Source organism: Engraulis encrasicolus, chromosome 5, assembly GCF_034702125.1.
Source record: "Engraulis encrasicolus isolate BLACKSEA-1 chromosome 5, IST_EnEncr_1.0, whole genome shotgun sequence".
Taxonomy (NCBI): Eukaryota; Metazoa; Chordata; class Actinopteri; order Clupeiformes; family Engraulidae; genus Engraulis; species Engraulis encrasicolus.
In genome coordinates, this window is record NC_085861.1 from 23,085,280 (window position 1) to 23,112,958 (window position 27,679).

General features: G+C 46.2%; 1 protein-coding gene across 2 annotated transcripts; it reads left to right on the forward strand.

Annotated features, from left to right (window-relative positions):
- Window positions 1-574: 574 nt before the first annotated feature.
- On the forward strand, window positions 575-27,679 carry dpys (dihydropyrimidinase). 2 transcript variants are annotated; one of them, XM_063198954.1, is made up of 10 exons: window positions 575-917; window positions 4,170-4,328; window positions 7,031-7,210; window positions 9,602-9,791; window positions 11,167-11,323; window positions 12,550-12,691; window positions 13,222-13,364; window positions 25,653-25,860; window positions 26,267-26,373; window positions 27,306-27,679. In XM_063198954.1, exons 1-9 carry the CDS (start codon window positions 666-668, stop codon window positions 26,342-26,344), a joined length of 1,509 nt encoding a protein of 502 aa, XP_063055024.1. In that variant the 5' UTR covers window positions 575-665; the 3' UTR covers window positions 26,345-26,373; window positions 27,306-27,679. The 2 variants fall into 2 exon arrangements, with proteins under 2 accessions (XP_063055024.1, XP_063055025.1); XM_063198955.1 differs by having other exon boundaries at window positions 26,267-26,359.

Consider the following 27,679-nt stretch of genomic DNA (forward strand, 5'->3'; position numbering starts at 1 on the left):
TATAGATTCGATTATTGTGAGTAATGTGCATATCACAAGTAAATAATACATATTTAAAATAAATAAATAATAAAAGCGTTGCCTTACATTCCACATTTGGGAAAAAAAAAGTTACCGTACAGATTTCACCCTACAACAGGTAAACATGAACTGTTTGTGCGTTTAGATCACATGTGAACAGTAGCAATTTGTTGCAATTCACATTGAACAGTGCCATCTTTTGGCAATTAAGCGTTGCGCATGCAAGCTTTGCCAAACGAGCTAGGGCAACGTAAAAGTTCGGATAAAATAGCAAGAAAGAAAGCAAGAGAAGAAACGTAGGCCTAACGCATTTGGTCGCTGTAATCCAAATTGCACCGACAGTTTACAAACAAATAGGTCGGAAGTTGGTCGTAAATATCCTAGGCTAACTACTTTTCCAAAAGAAATAGGCCTGGGTCGTGGTTGCACCACGCCTTTCGGAATTGTCCCCTAGGATCCAGGCAAACGTGAACATTGCGCTCACATTTTGGTGGCAGAGGGTTGGATTTCGCAACTCTTTGGATGTCGCAAGACGTCAAAAGAAGCTAGGGGGGAATGTCATTCTCAAAGCAAACAGATGAGCCAACAAGTCAACATCAGCTGCCCATGTGTCTGGTTTAGGCTCTAGTGAAGAAGACGTAAACATGACTAGCTCACATAGAATTCTTATTAAAGGTGGTAAAGTAGTCAACGAAGATGTCACCCAAACCGGAGATGTGTACATTGAAGATGGGAAAATTGTGGCGGTCGGATTAAACCTACCTGTACCCGATGGCGCGCGGGTCATTGATGCAAATGGAAAGTTGGTGTTACCTGGAGGCATTGATACACACACGCATATGGAGTTGGCATTTATGGGCACCAAAGCTGTGGATGACTTCAACATAGGGACACAGGTAAACGCGCAGCGCGACCGAGGAACTATCTTGTTTCTGAAGCTGTTGGTTTTCTTCCACACTGTGTCCATGGCATTACGCGGCTATCACCTCGAGCTACAAAAGTATTTTCCCTCGGCTCAGAGGTTACAGTAACAGTAAATTAACTAGGTAGCATATTTTACACACAACTATTCTACTCAAAAGCGAACCAACTTAAGCGCAATCCTGTTAGTGGGTTACTGGATGGGATTGGGATAAACCAAGCCTCAAAGCTGCCTATTACCCAATGCCTGTATGATGAGCTGACCATATTTATCAGTCTTTGTGAAGCCTATGTATTTTCTGATAGAACATTGCTGTTGTACAGCAGGTCAGCCACCACACTACTGTCCATTTCCATGTGATGATTGATTAGGTGCGCTTCAAAAGAGCACGTGCACATTCATTATCAGTGGTGTCAAACGTTCAAGTCGAAGTAAATGTATAGTTTATGTACAACAACACTATAGCACATTATATTGCATATCTGTTATACAAGTTATTCCACTGCACCTACATGTAGGCCTAATGAGGTGGATGTTGTTGTTACTGACAAAATCTAAAAAGATCCAACCAGAGCAGAATCAGGAAGGGTAGACGCTTCTGAAGTTACTGTACACCAGTAACTGTCTACAAACTTTTTATCAACAATATTGTGTGAAGAATAATGCCTAGTCAAAGCCTTTGCCAGTTTACTCTCCTAAACCGGCCTGCAGACTGCACAAAATCCCCACCAGACACAGCCATCCAAAGGTTAAAGTCAGTCCCACTCCCTCATATCTCTAGGTCATAATTCCATTTGCTCCCAAACACTGCATAAAGGCTGCACCAGAGATTCTTTAAGTATATAGAGATATGCTAATGCAATAGGTTGCTATGGGCACCTAACATGACCAGGTTCCGGTCTGCCTATAGGGACATGTCATAATACTCCTAGCATTGAATAGAACAGTCCTTAGGTCTGCCTAGCTCTGCCTAAAGGGGGATTTCCCCCCCTCCCCCTTGCAATAATAGAACCCGGAAACAATGGGCCAATGGAACCCCTCTCTCTCTACTCTCTCTGGCTGCACTGTGACCGCATGTATGAGAGAGGCAGGTGTCACAAAATAGCTAGTCTCTCCAACAACTATAGGCTACTCGGATATCAGAACTCAGAGTGGTTGGTTAGAAGTAAATGTCACAATCACTTTCAATTCTGACCTGCGGTATCACCAGAGATTGTATAGAGACATACGGCAACTTAATTCATTGCTATGGGTGCCAGACGCGAACAAGTTTCAGTCTGCTTAAAGGGGAATGTGCCGTTATCCATGCGTCCATGATCTCATCCATTTAAATTTAAAAAAAATAAGCGACTAGAATGACATACTGATCCTTTAAAGGGGAATTCACCTCTGGGCATTGTGTGCTGTTATCACAGATAATTTATGCTATTTAATCCCCTCAAATCCAAAGGGGAGACTTGCAAACTTTTGTTCAACCAACTTTATCAAAGGGCGCTCGCTTTGTCGCCCCCCCCCCCCTGCTTGATCACATGCGGTAGGCCAGTGGTGTAGTCTACTTTTTTATGGTGGGTATACTGTATATTTGAGCATTTTTTGAAGTGGGTATACTGTATGTATTTGTGCTATTCAAAACAATGGATCAATTTTAAGTACTAAAATCCCTGAAATTTAGAAGTGGGTATACTCCGTATACCTGCATTCTACATAGACTACACCACTGTGGTAGGCTATACGAAGGTACCAGCAGACTGAATTCCTCTGGGTTATGGTTAGTTAGTGTACAAACATACTGTACAGCCTTGGTCTCTAAACAAAGGCCCGTGGGCCAAATCCGGCCCGTGCATGGCTAACATTTGGCCCGCCACAAGGTTAGAACAAATGACAACATAAATGTGTGTGAGTTTCGATCACTAAAACTTCAGTGAGTCATATCTCTCCGATTTGCATTCACAGAGAGTTAGATATTATGCTAACAGTCATTGACATTGACAGACATTGACAAGAAGGAAAAATGGAAAAGCGAAAAATCTGTTCTCTTTCCAGACACCTAACTTGTTTCTCATTGGCTTGGGGCATTGTTTTGGCCCACAGGCCCACTTGCTCTACATAATTTGGCCCTTGAAGAAAAATAGTGGGAAACCACTGCTGTACAGTGTCACAGACAACACAGCAGATCTGTATCTGTATTACTGTTCTGTATTGAATACCAGGGGTTTTCAACCAGTGGTCCGCAGCAGTATTGCCAGTGGTGTGTGACTTTTAACCAGTTTGTTTTAACCAGTATAGTATTTAATAAGATGTGAGATGTAACTTTATCCATATTATCCATGGGCCCTGTCCAATAAAGTGACTGGAGACTGCTGAACAGGAGGCAACCTGCTTACAGAACACTATACCTGACATAGAGGCTGTTATTACTGAGTGTTATTTAAATCATTTCCCAAACAGTATAGTGTCCCACCCAAGGGCACACAAACACATTGGACCACAGAATACTGTTTAGTCTTAATGGTGGTCCCTGTGCCATAACCAGGTTAAAACACCTATTGCATTACTATTCAGGTCTAACCTACTGTACAGTAAAGCTTGCCCTTCTTGGCCAGGGGAATCACCATCATTCTGATCTCAACATCCCCATGGCCACCGACACTACACCGCAAAAAAATGGGGTGTCAATTATTTCAGAGTTTACTTATGTAAATCCAGATTGAGTAACGGTATTTATAACATCATAATAATTATAATGTTGAGAGTCAAATATACTGTCGTAGCCCCTTAATGCATGCCGTACCTCCAATGGCACGCTGTAATAGATGAAAAGTTCACTACCATAGTACTTCAATACTCTTACACAGGGCCTTCAGTAATGCACTAAGACTTGATCATTGCCATTCTGGTAAGAGCAAATTTATAATGTGTCTTAATGGGCAAATCCGAAATCTATTAAACATTTTTCTAGGGGCTTTTATGCCTTTTACTAACTGGGTACAGGACCCAGTGAGGCATTCCCTTTTCTCTTTTTTGTGGCTTTTATGCCTTTATTTGACAGGACAGAGTGAGATGGAGACAGGAAGCGAGTGGGACAGAAAGACGGGGTGGGATCAGGAAATGGCCCTGGCCGGTCTCGAACCATTGTCCCTGTGGGCATGCAAGCCCAAATGTGGGGGTCTTAGCGCGCTGCGCCACAGCGTCCCCCAATCTGAAGCCGTTTGTTTGTGTTTCCTAGGCTGCGGTGGCCGGGGGAACCACCATGATCTTGGACTTTGTGATCCCCCAGAAAGGAGCATCCCTGCTGGAGGCCTACGAGAAGTGGAGGGCCACGGCCGACGCCAAAGTCTGCTGTGACTACTCCCTCCATGTCGCCGTCACCTGGTGGGCCGAGGCGGTGAGATGTCACCTCATTTGGACAGGCCTGCATTTCCTTCTGTTCTGCACTTATAGATGGCAGAAAGACACACACACACACACACATACACACACACACACACACACACACACACACACACACACACACACACACACACACACACACACACACACACACACACACACACACACAACCCCAAATCTCAGACAGAAATAAAATAATAAAATGATGATGGTAACAGGCAAATGATGGGTAAGCCCTGTATATTTTGTTACATAACGGCAACCGGAGCAGATACTGTAGAAAATTCTCTCAGTACCTTATATAGCCACTTTCACCACCCGCGTGGTAGTTACCGTAGGACTTTATTGACCCTGAAGTGAGTTCTGTCAGCGTGAGAGATGACAGTAGCACCCAAGTGTTGAGTTCCTGAAATTCCTGGAGCCTACATTTCTGAATCCTTCTTTAGTTGCGGTATGCACTTTGATGTTCTCACACCACACCTAAACAAATGGACATAGCCATGCGCACATTCTCACCCTCTACACACACACACACACACACACACACACACACACACACACACACACACACACACGCACACACGCACACACACACACACACACACACACACACACACACACACACACACACACACACACACACACACACACAAACAACAATATCACTAAAATATCACTTGAAAAATGTCACTAAATATCACAACAATATCACCAATGTCACTAAAACCAAGGCATCAAACCAGAGTTGCCGCATGATTGCTCTATCTCCTGTGTCATTGTTGGCTTGACATACATGTGCAGTTGGCTAGTACCAGGGGCAGCTGTAAGAGGTGGTAGGTAGCAGAGCTCAGTGTGGAATGGTAGTAATCCTCTAGCCAGGCTGCGCCCTCCTAGTGACGCAACACCTTCGGCGGCGCTGCTTCAGATCGAATCTCGATTGCAAGTCTATGATAATCAGGCAAGTAATCCTCCCCCCTGAAGACTCAGACATATACTGACTTGGCTAGAAGCCTGCATTGTAGGACGTCTGCCTCCTGGACCAGAGTTGGCTGTGATATTACGAGTTCAAGACTGTATAGACGTGCAGGAGGGTGACGTCAGTTACTTGTACATTGCTGCAGTGACCCGGGTGGGAGGGAAGTTTTGGGGGAATGAGTGTAACGGATGCCAGCTTGCAGAGCTTGGCGTAGAACTGTAGGAAATCTCCCTCCTGAAGCCTCATGCAGGCAGGTTCCTGTCCTGACTTGGCTTCACGCTCACTTGATAGCACCAGAGTTTTGCTGTGAGGTCACGGTTTTGGGACTGGGTCTTCTGGACTGCTCAGGATGAGGGGGGTTGTCGTGTCCTGAATGGGAGTTCGTTTTTGGGGGATGAGTACCAGATACCAGCCATAAGCTAGTCATAAGCTGTCATGGCCAGTTTTGTTGTTCCCAGTAGCAATAGGAAGGTAGGGGTGGGTGAATGACCCGTATTGTCTTCGAGGCTGAAAACATGCATAAAGGGATTTGAGTCTGGTAAAGTGAAAAGGCAACTGGAACATTCTTCCAAAGGATTCTCCACTAGTTTTGATCAAAATAGTGTAAAAACACACTTTTCACTGATTTAGTTACAAAAGCCCATTCACTGCCATGTCAAGTCTATTGTGCCACCCTTTGATCATTGATCAAATTTCTTAAGATTTTACCATTTTTCAACTTATGTCAGTACAAAGGAACAATACTGCAAAAGCAGAGCAGGATTTTCATAAGCAGTGATCGGGCAAAATGGATTCATCAGTTACTGTACAATCCAGTGCCACATATTCCAAATGACCTGGTTTTAGTGTCCAGTTCAGACAGGTGATTGGCTCGTTGATTGATCATCTGGTTGAATTGGACAGGTAAAACAAGGCCATTTGTTTTAAATATGTGGCACTGGATTGTAACTAATAGGGCTGTAATGATATTGTATCGAACAGAGAAATCGTGATACACAGAGTCACGATACTGAATCGCGATACAAAGAGGCAGTATTGTGATACGCCCTTTTAACGTTTTGATACCCATCAGCCCAGAAAACAACCACATGATATGAAGTGATAGTGCTTCCAAGCATCATCATTATTATATAGAAACTTTTTTAAATTGTTAGTAGCCTCTTGTAACCTATTCTACCTATAAACTATCATCGTTTTTATTCATAAAGTTTATAATGTTGGCAAATGTGAAATTGTGGGGTGTATCGAACCGTAGGTCATGAATCGTGGTACAAACCGAATTGTGAGTTGAGTGTATCGTTACAGCCATAGTAACTAATGAATCCATTTTGCCCATCACTGTTCACAAGTTGGGGTGTTTGATACATCCTAATGTCCTCCTTCCTCCCATCCCATGTGATTGCAGTACCACGGACACAGACACTGTAAAAATGTCCCCACTCCATACTGAATTCACTGATGCTGTGGCAGCCTTTTGCCAATTGTTTGTAAAAGGTTACTGTGTGCATGGCTGAATATGAGGCATTTCCTGGAAAGGGACTTTGATAGTCTGCCTGTGGACCACAGTATATGAACTATGCATTTCAAACATTGCTGCATTGATATAACACTTAACCATTGCAAACATTACAAAACGTCATACTGAAATAGTGAATATACTGCTTATTCATTCTTACTCATATTTGGTATTCATACTGCCAATATTTCTGTACATATATCAGGTCAAAAAAGAAATGGAGACTCTTGTTCGCGAGAAAGGCATCAACTCATTCAAAATGTTCATGGCCTACAAAGGAGTCTTCATGCTTCAGGACGACGAGCTGTATTCGGCCTTCTCACAGTGCAAGGACATTGGTGCCATAGCTCAAGTCCATGCGGAGAATGGGGATTTGATTGCTGAGGTAAGTGCTGTTGCTGTTGCTGTTGCTGTTGCCAATCCTGTGGTCTTGTATGTCATCAAGCTAGGGTCACACAGACAAAGTCTCTTTTCTCTATTCTGGTGAATTTCCACTCCCGCGGACGCCGTGTTTAATGATTTACCCTTATCTTCCATGACCTCACAAATGATTTTAGTGAGGGACCAGCAATAGGGGGCTCCATGGCCCAATCCGACTCTCTCACAGACATTTGGGAATGATTAAAGTCAAACAAAATGTATGCCTCTGACTGATTGACTCAGGCCTTCTGTGGTGGTCCGTATGCTTGGAATGTCTCAATTCTTTGTCAGCGCTTACTCTTACGGCCAGTGATAACTGAAAGATAACTCACTAATGGGACTTGATTAATTATCAACCTCCTTGTTAACCTCGGTACCCTACATACTAGAGACTAGCTAAAGTGAAATACTCTACGCCTACATGCACCTTAAATGGCTCGTGCTTAGTCTTGAACAGTGTTTCTCAAACTTTTTTGGACAGCTCTAGACCAGTGGTTCCCAACCTTTTTCTTCAGGGACCCATGTTTTTACCATTGTAAGCTTTGGTGACCCAACTGCGCGAGCGCCTGCACGAGAGGGATTCACATGATACCCTCTGTTTCCTGCGAAAACTCATTTTTGTCATTTTATTCCTCAATTCATCTTCGGTCAAATATAGAATAAATGTTTAATAGCACTAACATTTTGTTGCTTCTATTAGTTAAATGCTTTGTCATTTATTCAACATGGGCTATATATGGTATTTAAAATGAAACCCCTTAAACTCAAGAGGGCTTCGCGACCCCCTGTGGATCTTTGGCGACCCACAGGTTGGGTCCCGACCCATAGGTTGGGAACCACTGGTCTAGACCACTCTAGCCCAATTTTACTGTTCAGGGACCATCATTCAACTGAATTGACAGGGTTGCTCATGCCTACAAGTCTTACATGCTACAAATTCAGATGCAGATCACATCTGTTTAATATGACTTGATAGGCCTTCCTTATTGAAGTGAAAGAGTACGTTTAGATATGTTTAGCCTTCTTAAACTATTACAAATACAGCCTATGCTAGCTCATCTGGGAAACGTTGAGTATAGATCTCCTTGTGGACCACTAAAGCTCTGTCTAGGACCCCCAGTGGTCCATGGCCTACACTTTGAGCATCACTAATCTAGAAGCTAAGGGTAAATCATTAAACTCATTGTCAGATGGAGTGGAAAGTCACTAGAATAGAGAAAGAGACTTGCAGCGTCTGTCTCTGTGTGTGTGAATCCTCAGAGTGGTGTCAAAGCCAAACTTAGCCAAACTTAAACTTGTTCATATACTTTCAAACAACTAAGCTCTTTGGGTAACACTTTATTTTAACGGTTCACTATTACAGTGGATCTACCACATTAGGTACAGTGTAATAACCAGTATAACAATATTTAATACCATGTAATATCAGTGTAATACCATGTACCAACCCTAACCCTAACCCTAACCTTAACCCTAGATGTAAGTACAAGTGCTACCGTTATTTATTTTATGAAGTTTGAAATCATTACTAAGTAGCCTACAGTTGCAAAAGTATGAACAGACGTGATATGAAGAGCTGGTCATATTAGGCAACTATGGCTCCATTTCATCATCTAACCTCCCATCCTTGCCTTGTACTTTCTCTTTTGCTATTGGGTTGTTGAATGGGGAAAAGTTGTTGTTCCTAGGCTGACAGTGGGAAAACTTAGTAGTGTTCTCCACAGAAACATGGCGTCAGCAAAACACGAGGCCAGACGTAAAAGGAGAGGACGTGACTTTAGATAGTGAGAAGGACCCCATGTCTATAGTAGGTTGTTTATTCAAAAATTACCATATTTTTGATAGATAGATAGATAGATAGATAGATAGATAGATAGATAGATAGATAGATAGATAGATAGATAGATAGATAGACAGATAGACAGATAGACAGATATTCGATTTGACAGATTATACAGTTCAATTCAATATTTCATATTGAAACATTAGATTAGATTAATATTGGTCTAATATGGCTTAATATGGTTTTAGAGAAATGTGCCACAAGAGGGCAGCAAACGAACAGTTTTCTGAACAGCATTTTTTGCAATTGTCATGTTTCACTATTCCTTTCAGCTGCTGCATTTCTCTTGGTCTTTGTTACATTTCTTGGTCTTTGTTACATTTTTGAAGTGTGTGTGTGTGTGTGTGTGTGTGTGTGTGCGTGCGTGTGCGTGTGAGTGTGCGTGTGTGTGCGTGTGTGTGTGTGTGTGTGTGTGAGTGAGAAAGAGAGAAAAGAATCAGAGACATGTCAGACACATATTTTATGTGAGTGTGTGTACATGTGTGTGTCTAAATGTGTGTTTGCATGGCGCAGGGTGCCAAGCGGATGCTTGCCCTGGGCATCACGGGGCCGGAGGGCCACGAGCTGTGCCGCCCCGAGGACGTGGAGGCGGAGGCCACCCAGAGAGCCATCACCATCGCCCACGCCGTCAACTGCCCCCTCTACGTGGTGCACGTCATGAGCAAGTCCGCTGCCAAGGTGGTGGCCGGAGCCCGGCGCAGCGGTAGGGGGAAGAGTTGCTATTTTTTGTGTGTCTGCGAGAGAGAGAGAGAGAGACACAGACAGAATATAAGTTTGTGTGTGTGTGTGTGTGTGTGTGTGTGTGTGTGTGTGTGTGTGTGTGTGTGCCAGTAGGCGTGCGTGTGTGCGTCTGTGCATAAGTGTGTGTGTGCTTGCGTGCGTGCATGCATGTGTGGCTGTGAGACAGACAGACTGTGTGCGTGTGCGTGTGCGTGTGTGCTTGTGCTTGTGCTTGTGCTTGTGCTTGTGCTTGTGCTTGTGCTTGAGCTTGTGCTTGCGCATGTGACCGTGTCCGTGTCCGTGTCCGTGTGTGTGCATGTGTCAAGAAGCCAGGTGAATGGATCACTGAAAATGCTAAAATGCTAAATTAATTTCCCTTTCAAGAGGAGGTGACCTTTGAGTCTACGGCATGAAAGAAACTGCACACTTCAAGCCACTCCAGTACCCTGCTTGCTATTTAAGATGGCCTTCCTCAGAGAAGCCGTATTCATGTCAGCAGTGGCCAGGCTTGCAACGGGAAGGGCAACTCCTGTCCCGGTTTCCAATCACAGACTCATTATACATAGGATTTAGGCTCTACCTGTATATTCCATATGAGAGTAGCCTTTCAGGCCAGTGCCGAGGTTATATATTCGAGACAAGACTCAAGAGTAGCCTTTCAGACAGGCTAGGCCTATATATTCTTTTTTTGTTGTCTTTTTCGACTCCACTTGATAGGACAGTGTGAGAGGTGGACAGGAGGCGAATTGGGAGAGAGACGGGGAGGGGTCGGCAAAGGACACGGGCCGGGAATCAAACCCGGGTCAGTGGCATGGCAGGGGAGTGCCAGGGCCTAGGCCTATATATTCGAGACAAGACTAGCCTTTCAGCCCAGTGCCCAGGACAGTTTTAGCTGCGTGATAGCATTTTACTAGGCTACATGCCAAATAATACAGTAATAACTATAAGGATGAGATAGCAATTAGCTTGAGAATCCAAACGTTTGAGATCCATTTCTGTTGTCATTAGTTGTTGTTTAACCCCCCAGTGCAGATTCACTGTTATAACCTTATTGTCACCCAAACAATGGTAATGGCCATGTGTTAATCTTTTACTTAAGACTCTCGCTTTGGGGGTGAAGGAAGTTGGCAGTGTGTATGTTATCAGTAAATTAATATTGTTGTGTGGGATAGGTTGGCTTGTAGGCCCACTTAAACTTCACCTGTGTCTGCAGACTTTGTGGGAGGTGGGAGGGGAAGATACAACATACAGTATGGTGTGATAATTGGGATCTGTACCTTCTTGATTCCCCCATCTCCCTCTCCCTCTCCCTCTCTCTCTCTCTCTCTCTCTCTCTCTCTCTCTCTCTGCGGCTGTAGGTCGTGTGGTTTTCGGGGAGCCAATAGCGGCAGGTCTGGGCACGGACGGCACCCACTACTGGAGCCAAGATTGGTCCCACGCGGCCGGTTTCGTCATGGGCCCCCCTCTCAGGCCGGACCCCAGTACCCCAGGATACCTTATGGACCTGCTGGCCAAGTACGGAGACTCGCTGCCGTGGCACTTTAGCCACCTTATACATGTTTTTTTGTTTATAAACACAGTGTTGTGAGGAAGGGAAAGACACTGGCAGCCAGGGGCGCTGCCAGAAATGTTGGGCCCCATGAAAGATTCGAATTTTGGGCCCCCTTAAGGGCCCATCTCAGTGCTTGGGCCCCCTTAAGGGCTCCTATCAGTGCTTGGGCCCTTAGAATCTGTACCACTTTTCCCCCCCTAGCGCCCCCCCTGCTGGCAGCCAACCATGTGAGCTAATATTTTGACCAACAGCGGTTTCCAACAATCAGAGGTTGAGTTGTTCGCAGCCAGGGTCGCGCAGCCAGGGGAAAACAAAAATTGAGGACCCATGTATTACTGCACCATTGTGCCCCGCTCATTTCAATGTTTTTCGTGCTCTCACAGCATTTCCAACTTCTAGTTCCAGTTAGCCTGCCCATAGCCCTTCTGAATGATTTAGAAACACTAGCAACTAACTGCTACCCACATAGTAATAGTGCCACCCTTGGCTATAGTGGATAGCACACAATTGTATAACTGGATGTTTGCATTGAACGCAGTAAAACAAGTCATAACTTTGTGGCAAGACGAAGAGAACAGCAAAGAAAGCAGTTTGTTGTTATGTAGACCTCATGTAAACCAGTGGAATGTTGTGATAGCGGTTGAAAAGACTTAACTAACATACTACTACACTACTACACTGACCCTTGAGTAATGTATTACGACTTGGTCATTGCTCTTCTGGTAACAGCCAATCAAAATGTGTACATCTGTCAAACACTGTGCTGCTTCCCCTGATCAAACATTCAGACGTTTCTTGTAATAGTGACGGTGTACTTCTGAACTTTGAGTGCTGGATGTCCAGCTGACTGTGTTGTGTAAACAGCAAATCTGGGGTGCATTTCTTGAAACCATAGTTGGTAACTTTGTCAGCTACTTTGCTGTTTGCTATGCATTTCCCATTGGCAACTGCTCAGATTGCAAACTGGGTAGCAACTATCCTTTTGAGAAACGCAACCCAGGCTTATAGCCAGATGTGATTCCATATATCTCGAGAGTAGACATTTTTGCTTGGGGGTGGTTTGAGCTTTCCGAGTGCTTTCCTAATTCAGCATTCTTGCCCTGAGCAGCTTTATTTCATTTAGATAAGATTATTCACACAGATTTATTCATTAATCCAGGAACCCTTCTGCTTTTTTTTGTCCCAACAGTGATGATCTGAGTGTCACGGGCACAGACAACTGCACTTTCGACATATGCCAGAAGGCTCTCGGGAAAGACGACTTCACCAAAATCCCCAACGGCGTAAATGGCGTGGAGGACCGCATGTCTGTCATCTGGGAGAAAGGAGTGGTCAGTCATTCGGCAAGCTTTGGCAGGGCTGGCTGTCAGCACACATTTTCAGACACTTCCAAAATGACATTATTGCAATAAGGAGCAACCATATAATGCCATTGTAGCCTCTTACTGCAGATGGGGTCTCCGGCGGGCCTATTCATTATTGGCTGAAAATACTCAACTACATCATAACAACATTGCTATGACAGTGCCGAGAGCCTGCTGCGCTAAGGGGTTAAACATCAAACAAAAAACAAATGACAAATAGCAAAATAAGACACACAGCAGCAGGGCCGTCGACAGCTTTGATTGGGCTCAGGATAAAGTAATTTGAAAGGGCCCCCTAAATTTGAAAGGGTCTGCCAAATACCAGACTTGTACATTAAAAGACTAGCATACTGTAACATCCAAATGTTTTCGTGGAAGTCTGATTGATATGTCTGACGCTGACACCGAACTTAACACCACTGACCTTTATGCTATGTCCACAGATCAACAACTGAACCAAGCTTTTTTTCTGTGTTTGTCTTTTTTGCTCTTTTTAGCATAGTGGGAAAATGGATGAAAATCGATTTGTGGCTGTTACAAGTACCAACGCTGCGAAGATCTTCAACCTTTACCCCCAGAAAGGCCGCATTGCCCCAGGCTCAGACGCAGACCTGGTCATATGGGACCCCAAAGCCACCAGGTGAGAGAGCTATTATAAAACCAACAGCTCGACTACCACTTCATCTAACATGACATACACTCCACACCCGGTAAGGGCTTTACAGCTAGCTAGCTCATCTGTCTTTCATGTCTATTGGTTGTAGTCACTCGTCCTGTGTGTATGCATTAATGTGAGCTTTAAACTAAGGCCAAATGCCATTACTAATTTCTACCCCTACCCCTACACCTTCCCCTTGTCCCTTGTGCTCTCAAACAAAGCAGTAAGTTGTAGGGCTTGAAACACAACCCCTACGAATTGAGACACCCCTTCAACAATCACGGAATGACACTCACAGCTGTCACTAATTCCAAGTATTAGGTTGACGTTAAAAGCATTTTTTTTCATGTGTGTTTAACGGATCCAATGAACATGACACATTAGGACAATGTTAAACTTAGTACAATGCAAAAATTATTACAACTTTATTATATGGTTGTGACGTCATCGGTCGAATGCTCCATTCATTTCAACGGGGCTCCCCAACGTTCGCACGTCTGTTATTTTTCGATAACGGACGGGTTGGTCTATAACAGACCGCTGTCAATGGCAACAAGACTTTTCACTGCTAAAGCGACTTTTCAACAAGACTCTAATCAGCTGCTGATAGACAACACCTGTTGTCCTGGCTACCTAGCTGTTGCCTAGCGGTGTTCCACAACGGCTGTGTTTTGTTTTGCGCAGCAACAATCTTAACATTAAATAGGCCTAAAGAAATGTCCCCGCCATGTGTGAGTCATTTAAGTATATCCATATAATAAGCGGGTTAACTTTCGGCGAGTCGGTCGCTTTGTGGAATAGCAGCACTTCAGAGAGAACAAGACCCCTCCGCTCCGCGTCGGGGTCTAAAGATTCTCTCTGTCGTGCTGCTATTCCACGGTAGCGACCTTCTCGCCGAACGTTAACCCTTACGTAAAGCCGTAAAGTACGGCAAAAATACTTAAATTTATGTGCTTTTGTTGGTGCCGCCATTTTTAAAAGCCATTCGCAATGCATGTAGGGAATTCGGACGTACCCCTCCGTCTGAAGTGTGCCTTCGGATAATCTCCGTTTGAAAAGGTAGAAAGCCCTTCCCCTTACCCCTTCCCCACTGTCTGAACGTGAATTAGGACGGCCCTAGCCCTTCACGTGAACGCGCAAAACAGAGGGGAAGGGGAAAGGCGTAGGGCTCAGGGGTGTAATGGGATTCAGCCTAAATGTAGGGTGTTAAAGATGTTGGCTTAGTAAACTTTCATGTAAAGATCAAATTTGGCAATAGGCAGCCCAGTTTCAATGAGCAGCATAGTTGCAGTAGCTTTTTGACCATTTTCTGCGCAGTGTCCCTTTAAAGAAAGTATTCGAATAAAGACCACATGTTTTACAACTCCATGTTCCCACAATTCTGTCAAGACATATGCACTCCTGGTCATATGGGACCCCAGATCCACCAGACGAGACAGTACAGGGCAGGCTCTGCAGTTTCCTCAGCTAGACATGGTGCTTCACATTGGTCACCAAAGCAATTTGTTACCTGAAGTATTTGAGTAGATAAAACTGTGTAGCATACACACAGTCCTTTCAGTGGTAGTTGCATTAAGTCTCTGATTTTTCATTAAATCTGTGTAGCATTTGAACATAATATATTATATAGGTTGCCTATGTGTATATTTATCATTATACCACACTCACACACGCACACAAACAAACAGATTTTCACAGACAAACTGTCCACAACAACCATTCAGACGGTGGGTTTATGACAGAACAGATGATATCAGATACTCTAATAATGAACAACTTAAGAGTATGTCAAGCATAGAATGTTCTACTAAACAATAGCATCATACAGTATTAGAATACAGGATGAGGAACAGGAAATACAAGAGTGGCATCTCGACCTGATGATAAGTTGCCTCCAAGGCTAGTGATCTTTCCAGCGAGTCTTGGATGATGGCCCAGTGCCGGGCCACTGACAGCTTTGGCTGAGCCCAGGACAAAGCCATCTGAAAGCCCCCATACATACACTGTAATGAGAAACCAATTCTGGGCCCCCGTTCTCCCTGTGCCGGGGACAACTGACCCCTTTGTCCCCTTGTGTTGGCTTCTCTGCTGCAATGTGTGACTCCATTTTCATATGAAAAAGCTTTGGTGGCTGACTGGCTCAATAGGGCATAGTGTGCCCGTATCATAGAGTCAGGGAACTGTGGAAGGGTTATGCATAGTGGTGTCAACAATAATCGATTTGGCGATGCAATGCAATGTGGGGCATGGACGATCCAATTAAATGCGGCAAGTTCCAGAATCGATGCAGCAATTTTTTTAAGTTTCAATTACTTCTGTTGATATTTCGGGAGCAAATGAATGTTAAATTAAATAAAAGAACTTCAAAGCATTGAAAACTGCAAGACTGATACAGAAAACAGCCAATAAATTGTTGCTCAGTATCTGACTACTTGTATTGCCTCATCATGACTGATGAAACATTTGCTTTGCTTTCAGTAGAAATGTAATGCATTGCAATGCTTTGTAGAATTGAATTGGATCGGATCGGATCGAATCGAATCGAATCGAATTGCTACCTCCCGAATCGGAATCAGAATCGAATCGTGTGGGCAGTGCCAATGCACACCACTAGTTATGCACATCTCATCTGTGAGTCATGTGGTAATGTCACGCCTCAACGAACTGATATGAAGAATTACTCATTGTCCCTTGACGTGTGCTGCTGTATACATTGAACATCTTTTTTTATGAAATCTTGGCGACTATGCTAAATACTTTTGTATTGTTTTAGCAGTTTGTTCTTCCACATTTGGTGTGGCACATACAGACACCTTACATAGGCCTACTGACACTGCACAAGTGAAGGAAGGCATGTATTCCTGCGCTCTCTCTCTCTCTCTCTCTCTCTCTCTCTCTCTCTCTCTCTCTCTCTCTCTCTCTCTCTCTCTCTCTCTCTCTCTCTCTCTCACTCACACACACATACAGGTACAGGTACAGGCACAGGCACATGCACATGCATTTATTAGTGTATTATTGTGATCTTATTTACATGAGATCTTGTAATTTACATTTTCATCATATTATGACCATGCCTGTTTTTTTCCCCAAAGCGCCCATCGATCATGGTGCAAGCAAGGGGTGAAGATGGTGCAAGTAAAGTGTAGTCTTGAAGCAAGTCAGGATGTGATATAGCGAGTAGAAGTGACTATACAAGATGATATTCGAGGACGTTTTGGGACTACACATTGGAGACAGGGACCTACGATAGGACTCTTATGCAAGTCCCTGAGCTGCAGTGATCACTTTACTGCTGCTGTTCCTGCTGCTGCTGCTGCTACTGTGTGCGACCTGATTCCCTGCGGGCACAGCACACTGTACTGGAGTCAGGCAGTGACGTTACCATCATGAGCTCCACACAGCAGGCATCCAGTCCACACACACATCCTCCCTTACCAAAAATCGACCATGGTAAATCATGGTTTTCATGTTTTTTGAGCATGGACTATGGTTAAACCATAGGTACAAATCATACTGAAAAAAAACCCATGAAAACCATGAATAACCATGGTTGGTTCAGAGTACTTAGAGTAACCATATTATACCTTGGTAAAACCATGGTTATGTATATAACCACGGTTCTATGAGTTCCGGATGACCGCCAGAGGCGGTGCTTACAGCACATGGATATCCATGCACGTCAGTGCAGGTCGAGTACTTAGTAACAACAAATTCACTTGTGACCTGGGTGACGTCACCCGGTGACCCCGGGATCGGGGTCAAAAGAGCAACGCACCCAGGAAATGTCCTCTTGGCAAAATTTCTCGTGTACACTCCGAGTGACAGCCAAGCTCTGGCGGTCATCCGGAACTCATAGAACCGTGGTTATATACATAACCATCGTTCTATATCGTTCCTCCTGACCGCCAGAGGCGGTGCTTACAGCACATGGATGACCAATACCAACAAAGTCATGAGGAGTGCCTAACCGTCGTCAGTGCTACTGAGACGGACTCGAAGCCACCGCAGTCGCCACAGGATAATGAGGGACGACATCAAGACAATAAAACCTGGTGAAGGCGCAGCCGGATGCCCAGGAGGCCGCGCCGCATACGCCTCCGCACGTACCATAGGCCACATGCGAGCCAGTGCAACCTGGCCTAAAGGGCCCACGGGCTGCCAAAGTGAGAACCACAGGGGCAGCGCCAACCTGGTGGGGAAGCAAAAGGTCCATCCGCACCACCCTGTAGCCGTACCCGACGGCCCGGTACCACCTCCGGGTCCAGCCCCCATGGATGAGGCGGAACACAGGAAAAGAAGGTCAGCAACAGAGTCCTGGACGATGTTCGCAAGGCGAGTGTCACCACCACGGACAAAGGCAGAGTAAGCAGCCGGAGACAATGCAGAACAGTCTGCGGCATTGGGACATGGCGTAGTCAAGACCATGCACCCATACCTCAAGAGGCCACAGCAAGCGGAGGCCGAGGGAAACGATGCAGGATGCCGGGGTCGGCACACACACACACCAACACCCCCGGAAGGAGTATAGCGTCAGGAAGGAGCCGCGTCCAATGCCGGCAAGCACGTAGGATGCCAGCAGCAGGAGACCTCGAGACGGCGGTCCAGGAGGCCGCAAGTCGAGAACGGGGCAAAGCCCGCGCCATGACGGGAACGGCAACTGAAGTGGAATAAAACCACATGTAAGGAACCGCAGCGCCCAGAAGGCTACACCACATGCAGCAAGTGGACGGACCAAAGTGGCGTCCTGAGATCGCTGGCAGCAAGCAGAGGGCCTCCCAGCATGGCTCAGACAGGGGTGCTGCGCAAGCCACAGCAATCACCGTGCCATGGTCCGGTTCGGCAAAACCTTGCCCAGTACTCCGGACACATAGGCCTGCAACCAAGAGTCAAAGAGGCAGGCCCGGGCAGGCGGGTCGGTCACAACGGCCCAGGGTGGCCGAGAGACGGCCAACAAGACATGGGGCACCGAGCACCCTGGCGTGCCTCACGCAATGTTGCATCACAACTCCCGCAGATGAACACATCCGCGACGCGACATTGCGGCCAGGCCACAATGGCCCAGGGTGGCCGAGAGACGGCCAACAAGACATGGGGCACCGAGCACCCTGGCGTGCCGCACGCAATGTTGCATCACAACTCCCGCAGACGAACACATCCGCGCCGTGACAGTGAGGCCGGGGCAGTGTGCCCCCAGGCTCAAGACCTTGCACGCAACGTTGCATCACAACTCCCGCAGACGAACTCATCTGCGACGTGACATTGCAGCCGGGGCAGCGTGCCCCCAGGCTCAACACCTGAACTGGTGAGGCAAGTAGAGCGTCCAGAACCGGGCCAATACCCGGGAAGGAGTCAAGGCCATAGGTGGAGGCCTCCAGTATGCCGGCCAAAGTCTGATCGCCAAACCTGTGCGCAAAGCGCATACGGTCAGCCACATACGTATACGGTCAGCCACAACACACACAGAGCCCTGTAGGGGGGCGTCGGTACAGAGGGAGAGGGCCGTCCGCCCGACGAAGACAGTCAGGCTCTCCGAAGCCCTGGCAGAGAGTATGCAATCCCCTGGGTAGACACACCAGGAGAGAGGGCAGGGTGGCACGTGCTGCCAAGCAGCAGGTGCAGCCACTGCGATAGAAATGTGCAACCGGCCAGGTGGGAATGGCAACAAGCCAGGCCCAGAGAAGGCACGAGACGACACAGGGCGCACTCGCCCATGAAACAGGGAAACATGCAAGGCAACAGAATATGGAGCGGGACCACTCCCACATACATGCCGTAGCCGCAGTGGTGTAGGCACCAAGGGCACCCCCCAGCGAGGCCATGGCGAAGTCACCAAGGGCCTACGGAGGAAAACAAGCAGCAGGCTGAAGACAAAGAAAGCAGGCAACTGCTTCGGGGCAGGAACGCTCACAAACAGTGGCATCAGCCACAGTGGACCTCCAGAGGGCCAAGGGGCGAAACGGCCAAAGGCCCTGCAAGGTCCGAAGGACGATGCGCCAGCCATAGGGCAGTGGGCAAAAGCGGACAATAGGAGGCAGAGCGGAATCACTCGCATACAGCAGCCGCAGCCGAAGTGGCGAGGGCACCAACGGCAACCACAATCAGCCCACGGTGAAGCCGCACACGGCCAAACGGGCCCCAGAGGATGACGCATAACAGTCCAATGATAATGCAGACGAGCAGAAAACAGGGCATGGAGCGGAACCACTCTCACACAGCAGCAGCAGCCGTAGAGGCGTAGACACCAACGGCACACTCAAGGAGCCGACAGGCGGGACCGCCCACGGCCAACATGGTAAAGAGTAGCGAGCTACACAGCATGATCTGGAGCGAAGTCACTCCAACAGCGGCAGCAGCCATGACGGCGCGGGTGCCCTGGTGTGCTCAAGAAGCCAACGGGCGAAACCGGCCACTGCCAACCAAAGCCTGGATAACGACTCGTACCAGTCGCAAGGCGATGAATAAAAGGAAGCCAGGCCGCAGGACAGGGAGCAGGACCACTCACTGCAATGCAATCATGCAAACCATGCACATTCGATACCATCACAAAGGTACCAAGGCCCACACATCAGCCCGCAGCAGCCGGCAAGGCGTAAGCGCCGGTGGCATCATCAAGAGGCCCACAGGCGAAACCACCAGCGGCCAAACACCCAGGAGGACGACACTAAACAGTCGTAGGACAGAGATAACAGTAGCCAGAGCGAGATCACTCATGCACAGGACCACCACAACGTACCGTAGCTGCCGTAGCTGCACAAGTGGCGACGGCATCAAGTAGCCTACAGGCGGAAACGCCCACAGCCAGAATGACATATAAGGACGGTGGACAACAGCCGTAAGACAACGGAGAGAGGTAGGGAACAGCGGACGAGCGGGAACACTCACGCCGTACAGCCACGCAAGGGCGCAAATTGTGCAAGCATGTAGTGCCACTGTGTAACCCATGCGCACAGAAGAACGGCAGGATGTCTGGACCCCGTCAACACACCATAGCAGGCGCAGTAGCGCAGGCGCAGTAGCGCATGCGTCGACGGCAGTGGAGCAGCCTACAGGGCGGAAAACACCCATGGCCAGAAAACAACTCAGGGAGGCCACGCGCAAAGGTCTGAAGATCCCGGAGGAGTGTTCAGAACAGAAGGCGTGACGGAACCATCCACATAAAACAAAAATAGCCGCAGTGGTGGGAGCACCAGCGGGATTCACAAGTAGGTCTAGCCTAGGGAAGATCATCCATGGCCACACAGACCCAGAGGGACTTTGTGGAGCAGATTCCAGACAATGAACAAAGGCAAACATATAGTACAGAGTGTAAGCATACACACACAGTAGAGGCAGCCCTCATGGCGAAAACACCATCGGCATGCACAAGTAGTTCTAGCCTAGGCGAGGTCACCCATGGCCACCCAAAACAGTCACCAGACTGGGAACAGAGGCAACGCAGCAGCGCTGTACCAGGTACATCCTGAAACAGGGCATGCTGCCGGTATCGGCGGCAGGCAACCGGCATGGCGGCAACAGAAACCGGCCACGTCGCCGGCATGTGGTGTGCAAGCGAGAACACTGCCACCCTGTGCCCTCCGAGCAGGAGGCTAGAGGAGGGGAGGTAGAACGTCCAACACTCCAAACAGCCAACACCACGTCCACCCTGCGGCGCGCGTCAGGCGGAGGGCCCACACATGGCCCAGCAACATGCAGGCCGCACAGGCCAAGCAGGTTAAACCCCGCCACAGGCGTTCCCAGGAAGGAGGGGCACTCGTGAGGGACGACATCCGTCCCCAGGACCACACAGCAGTCGGCGCAGCAGTGGGAAAAAAACCCAACATGGAAGTCGGTAGGCAGCCGAGGACACTGGGCTGACAAGCAAACAATGCAACATACACACTAGGGCGAGGGCACCCCAACGGAAGTCAATAAGTAAGCCAGCAGGGAGGCGAGGACACCAGGCAGGCGAGCAAACACTGAGAAAAAAACACATAGAAGGGGCGAGAGCACCCCAACGGCAGGCAAAACACATGCGTACAAAAGCATACAATGCAAAATATACACCAGGGGCGAGGGCATCCCGATGGCGGACAGTAAGGAAGTCAGCAGGTAGGCGAGGACACCGCGCTGACAAGTAAGCACTGCAAATGTAATGTAATGAAATGCAATGTAATGTAATGTAAGCACTGCAAATACACAACCCAGGGGGCGAGGGCACCCCAATGGCGGTCAATAATGAAGTCAGCAGTGAGGTGAAGACAAGCAAACAAACGACCAGGCGACAACTGAGTGATTACACAGGCAGTTGGCAGACAATAATACCATAATACTACACATGGTAACAGAATAATAGAACGGAGCGTGGCCCAGTAGGGAGAACACTAGCGTCAAGTGCAGACTAACCACGTAAACGATGGCGCTGGCAAGTAGCGGTGCGAGGGCCCTTTGGCGAGAACACCGGGGCAATGCAATTGTAGATGAACCACCGCCACGCAGACAAGGAAGCCGTAACGTCAAACGAGCACGTAAGTAACGGCAAAACTAGAACTTAACAGAACGCGCCAACGCAAGCCAGCCCGTGGACAGGCACAGGCTGAAGGCGCAAGTACACCAGCGTATTACCAATAAGTTAGCAACGTTGCAACAGTTTAAATAGTTGAGAAAGGATCGAACTATAAACTGAGGAGTCGTCGTGCGCCATAACCGCTTATCAAACAAAACCAGCGGGGGAACACTGGAAACAAAGCGAGAATCAATGAAATCTGAATTAAGCAAACGATAGCGGCGCACCAACACCACGCAAACGCCATGGTCTAACAAGCAGTACAGTCAGCCAACAGAGAGGCGACGTTAACCACAACCGCTTACCAAACAAAACAGCGGCGGGAAACACCACTGGAAAGTTGGAACCCAGCGGCGACAGAAACAAGATATTAACAACACGGCTTACCTCCAAATGAAATGCCGGTGGAAGCCATCAGCGGCGTGAACACCGCGTCGGGGCGAGGGATACAACAGGTAGCTTAGCCCAACCGAGCGAGGACACTCGGTAATGAGGCAACGCATTACCTCTACGCAAACATGGGATAGCTGAGGAAAACGAAGGGGACCAAAGCGCAGTTTCTTGGGGGATGTAAAAACACAGCCCCAATCCCGAGGGTAACGAAACCGACAGGCGCTAGTCCAAAATCCAGTAATGTTACATTTCACAGCACTCGCGACCTGCGATGATACGCGAGAAATGAAAAGAGGACATTTCCTGGGTGCGTTGCTCTTTTGACCCCGATCCCGGGGTCACCGGGTGACGTCACCCAGGTCACAAGTGAATTTGTTGTTACTGATACCTCGTTCAAAAAGTCGAGAATCCCAAGAAAGCCGACCTAAAACCTCGGGAAAGTGGGCGTGAAGATTTGGTGACGCAGTGTCAGATCGATAATTATCGAGGTTGATCTCAGGCGGAAGTATAGAACAACGAGTTCCCGAGCTTGTGTTTTGTATGACGACACACGCATCATCAGCATGGCGCCCATGCATGGAACTAGCATGTAAACAGTATCATAAATGCTAAAATATCATCTTGTAATCACTATCAACAACACCAGTTGATGTCATTCAATTGCAGATGTACATATGTCAGTAATGCTGGTCTCTGCCTGTTTGATTTAGCCTACTTAAGCTAAAATGATATGTCGTGGGTTTGGAGGCTCAAGGTGAGGTGAAAAAAAGAAAAGAGAACCAAAACAAGACACGCATGAATCCCGATGGTTCCGGGGTCTGTGGCGTTCATGTGCCAAACTCCAGAACTCGATTGTGATGTGAGCTGTGTCGTCAGCTGTCTTGAGAGGTCCCGAGCTGGTGAAGGCGACATAAGTACTCGACCTGCACTGACGTGCATGGATATCCATGTGCTGTAAGCACCGCCTCTGGCGGTCAGGAGGAACGATATAGAACCATGGTTTCTACAGTAAAACCATGGTCAATTTTTGTAAGGGCTGTACTGGAGTCAGTCAGTGACATCAGCGACATGGGCTCAGTTCAGCAGGCAACCAGTCCACACACAGCACTCTACATACACTGCTCTCTGCTCTCTGTGCTCTGCCAGTAAGAGAGTGGTGGCTCTCATGTGACAAGCACAACATGACAGAATGCGGACACAATACTGTACACACGTTGTTTCCTTGCTTAGTGTGTGTTTGTGCGAAGATGCCGTTCAACTCACATTGTGTCTCCTTTGTTAGTGTGTATGTGTGTGAGCATTGCATATTTCTGGTTCCTTGTATTTACTGTTGCTTTTTGTTTACCATTGATTTTGCAGTGAAGTGTTTTGTGATATTTTTTCTGGCACTGAATCTGGGAAACACAAAGACTCCAGGGTGCCCTGTAAGTCTTTTGTGCTGGGCTTTTGATGCAGCTTGATGGTTCAAGTGTGGCACGGTGAGCCACATTTAATTGGCCATTGCTTTGTGTGCTGTGTGTCTGTGTGGCGATGCAAAGGCATGTCTTTTTTATTGCAGTTACATAACGAGGGAAGGTTTCTCACTTTGATTCCTGGAGCCCAGAGAGCTGTGCGGGAAAATGAGCCGTTTGTCCCCCTTTTCCAATTAAGCGAGATCTGAAGGCTCATTATTCCTTAGTTTGAAAGCTTATGTAAGTTTGCTGGAGACCTACTTCGGAGCGCCACTGCTCTTCTCCATTACCTTACAATGCCACCACGGCTACAGTTTTTTTAATTTATTTTTTTACAGTAACCATTACCCAAACCTGGAAAACATATTGGGGTTTGTAAATTCGGGCACGCTCACTGCTTATGAAAAACTGTCTGCGGTGTCCAAAAAATACCAGTGTTGAAATTAAGATTGTGTCAGATTAACATCTGGTCCCACTCAAAAATAATGTTAATAATTTTACTCTTTGATAGGAAACACACGGTTTCAGATTGGAACCCATGATACAGTAAAAAAAAAAATCAACTCAATATTGTGTAAATGCCCAGAGCTGTAGAGTAAGTTACCCTGGTCATGCAGAATTGGGGCAGCCATGGATCAATGCTTAGAGCGCTGGCCTTTACATAAATCAGAGGGTTGCAGGTTCAAATCCTATCCTTACCATCACCTTCACCCATGGCTGAAGTGCCCTTGAGCATGGCTCGTAACCCCACATTGATCCAGGGTCTGTAACCAATACCCTGTACCTAAACAAATGTAAGTCGCTTTGGATTTAAAAAAAAGCGTCAGCTAAGTCTAAGTGTAATGTAATGCAATGTAATTGACTGTTAGAATAATTGGCTACATTATTGAAAATCAATCTGGATTCATATAAGTTTGCTCTGAAATACTGACACTACATTTTTTTTGTGTCTGATCGATCATGGAAGAAAGTCACAGGAGAAACGCAGGAAATGAAGCAAAGTTTGAAATCCTCAGCACTCAGCATTAGCACTTTCCAGTGATTGTCTCTCTTCAGATGACACTAGTAAAGACAAATGTAGTGGCGGACACATATGTTTTGTTTGGCCAAGGGTACGCATTTCTTTTCTGCAGTAGGGTAATATCCTGCCAGTTGATGTCCGCAAGATTTTTCCAGCTCCTTGCATTCCTGTCATTGAAGATTGAAAAATTGGTTGCTGTCATTTCTATACAAAGTGGTCATTTGTGTGCGTTAGTCCAGCAGTGTCTTGCTCGATGTACAGGAGTGTTGGCACAGCGTTCTGCTTTTACCCCCATTCTTGTGCTTATCTGGCATGTTTCTGAAGAAAAGCTTGCTCAACACCTTCAACATGAATAAAAAGAAACATTCGTTTTTGCTTTTTTTTTGTGGGATATGCGTACCCACTGTGTGATGGTTGACCTAAATTGAATACGTCAATTGAGATTCTTAGCAAAAGAATAGATTGCCTTTCATTGTCACTGTAAACTATAACTTCCCAATGAGACAGAAAACAATAGCACAGTTTACCACACTTGCTCCTGTACAATGGCTGTAAACATCTATCCTATTCTATTCTGTTCCATTCTATTCTATTCCATTCTATTCTATTATATCCTATTCTGTTCTATTTTATTCTATTTCATTCCATTCTATTCTATTCTATTCTATTCTATTCTACTCTATCATATTCTATTCCATTCCATTCCATTCTATTCTATTCTATTCTATTCTATTCTATCCTATCCTGTCCTATCATATTCTATTCTATTCTATTCTATTCTATTCTATTCTATTCTATTCTATTCTATTCTATTCTATTCTATTCTATTCTATTCAACCATTCTGTACTCCATTGTTTTGCAGGACCATTTCAGCCAAGACTCACCACCAGGCCGTGAACTACAACATCTTTGAGGGGATGGTGTGTCATGGCGTTCCCGTGGTGACCATCTCCAGGGGGAAGGTGGTGTATGAGAATGGGAAGGTGCTGGCCAAGCCTGGAGAAGGCCGATTCATCCCCAGGAAACCCTTCGCCGAGTTTGTGTACAAGAGGGTGAATCAGAGACAAGAGGTCAGTGTCTTGGTTCCCTCTAACCGACAACTACAGCACTCAAAGTCTGTAGCACTTTGTCACATATTTGTAATTTCCAGATCCTTTCCCCTATTGTCTCCCACTTGTGTCCAATCACTTGCACTGAATGTCCTGTCCAAATAGGCCCTGTGTACTGTACTGTATTCTGTGTACTGTATATTATACTTTTTACAACACTTAAAATGTTATATCTATGTCATGAAAAGTTGTAAACACTTTTCACTTTGAAGATCCAGCCTGAATGTCTGTGAAGCAATTCAAACACTGCACTTTATGTTATTTTTTTTTCTTTCTATTTTTTTTAAACTTTAAACTTTTATGTATCAAGCAACAATAATATGGGAAGTTGCGATTGGCTGCTTTTCCCCTGTGCTGTCCCCTTTAGGTGGGGGTACCGTCCGCTGTCAGCCGACCACCGTATGATGGAGACGTCATCTGTCTAGCTCAAAACGGGAAGCCCTGAAGACTAAATTGACAGGTACACAACACCAGGTACAACACCATGACCTTTCACTAACATTTGGCCACAACATGACACTGACCATGTACAGTAATGCTTAGTGGTGGTAGAGGTAAACTGTGCTTAAGTTTGATATGTGCGTCCCCTCTTCCTTCTCTCTGCCCTGATTGGCCGGTAACTGTGCTTGGTAACTGGATATTTTATCTCCTGTTTAGTTGGCAATGCAACATGTGGATGAAAATAAAAACTCCATTGTAATGGGTGCATTTTAGTCCCCCAAATGGGATATTTTTAAAGCCAAATTTTTGATATGTGGATCTTAAAACTCTGGTTACGTGGAAACGGAAGGCCAAAACCAATGCGTTTCCAAAAATATCCTGCTACGTGGAAACAGCATCTAAAGCCCTTACAGAAAACCCGATCCAAATGTAATGTGGAAGGATTTTTTGGACTGGATCTTTGGTATGGCTAATATACTCTAACATGATAATAAAATTGATAATACTGGCATACATGTATCGCCTCCAATACGAAAGAGTAACTCTGAGTTAAAGTAAAGTCTGGGCCGGTGGCCAATCCGTCAGGGTGAACTCCTTGTGGCAAGGAGCTCTTCCTGATATGGAAAGTGACAGGCCATGTCTATTCAGTTTTGTGTCAAGCAGGTCATCAGTCCTTTAGTGTCTCTTGGCTCTCCTCTTCTTGGCATGCTGGCATTTAACAGAGCTGTCACCTTTGGTTTTGAATGCAGTGAAATGCTGTCTTCTTTCAATGGGGCTGTCTTCTTCCACTACCAGACACACTGTAACAACTCATTTTGAGGAGAGAGAGAGAAAGAGAAGAGAGAGAGAGTGCGCGTGTGTGCGTGCGTCGTTACCCTGTACTGAGAAATAGAGTAGACTATAATTTTGTGCCCATGTGCATTAGTTTAATATTCATTGTATTATTATCTCACTGTCTGTTTCAGGTAAGCCATACAAATGAAGGGCGCCAGAGAGAATGGTTTCACACGTTGGACCTCTGCATCTCTGGACCAAAGGCAACATACAGTATTTTTAGAGATCCCATATTGTTCAAAGCTGACTGTGTAGATAGAATGAAATAGAATGCTTGAGGGTAGGAGGCCCTAACAGACTTCTTCTTTTCAAATTCATTGTATAAAATCATGACCAATTATATTCTTAAATTGCATTAAAAACACTGTATAGCTTGTGTAAAATGGCATAAGACAACGCTTTAAGAATTATAATTGCAAAGAGCTACATTATATTAGCGATATATATATATAATAATCTCATTATTATTACGGAGTGTCAAATGAATAAAATGTGAAGTATATAA

Coding starts and splice junctions, on each gene's coding strand:
- dpys (XM_063198954.1), top strand. CDS start 666: ATGACTAGCTCACATAGAATTCTTATTAAAGGTGGTAAAGTAGTCAAC. Junction 4,329..7,030: donor TCACCTGGTGGGCCGAGGCG/GTGAGATGTCAC, acceptor TACATATATCAG/GTCAAAAAAGAAATGGAGAC. Junction 13,365..25,652: donor TGGGACCCCAAAGCCACCAG/GTGAGAGAGCTA, acceptor ATTGTTTTGCAG/GACCATTTCAGCCAAGACTC.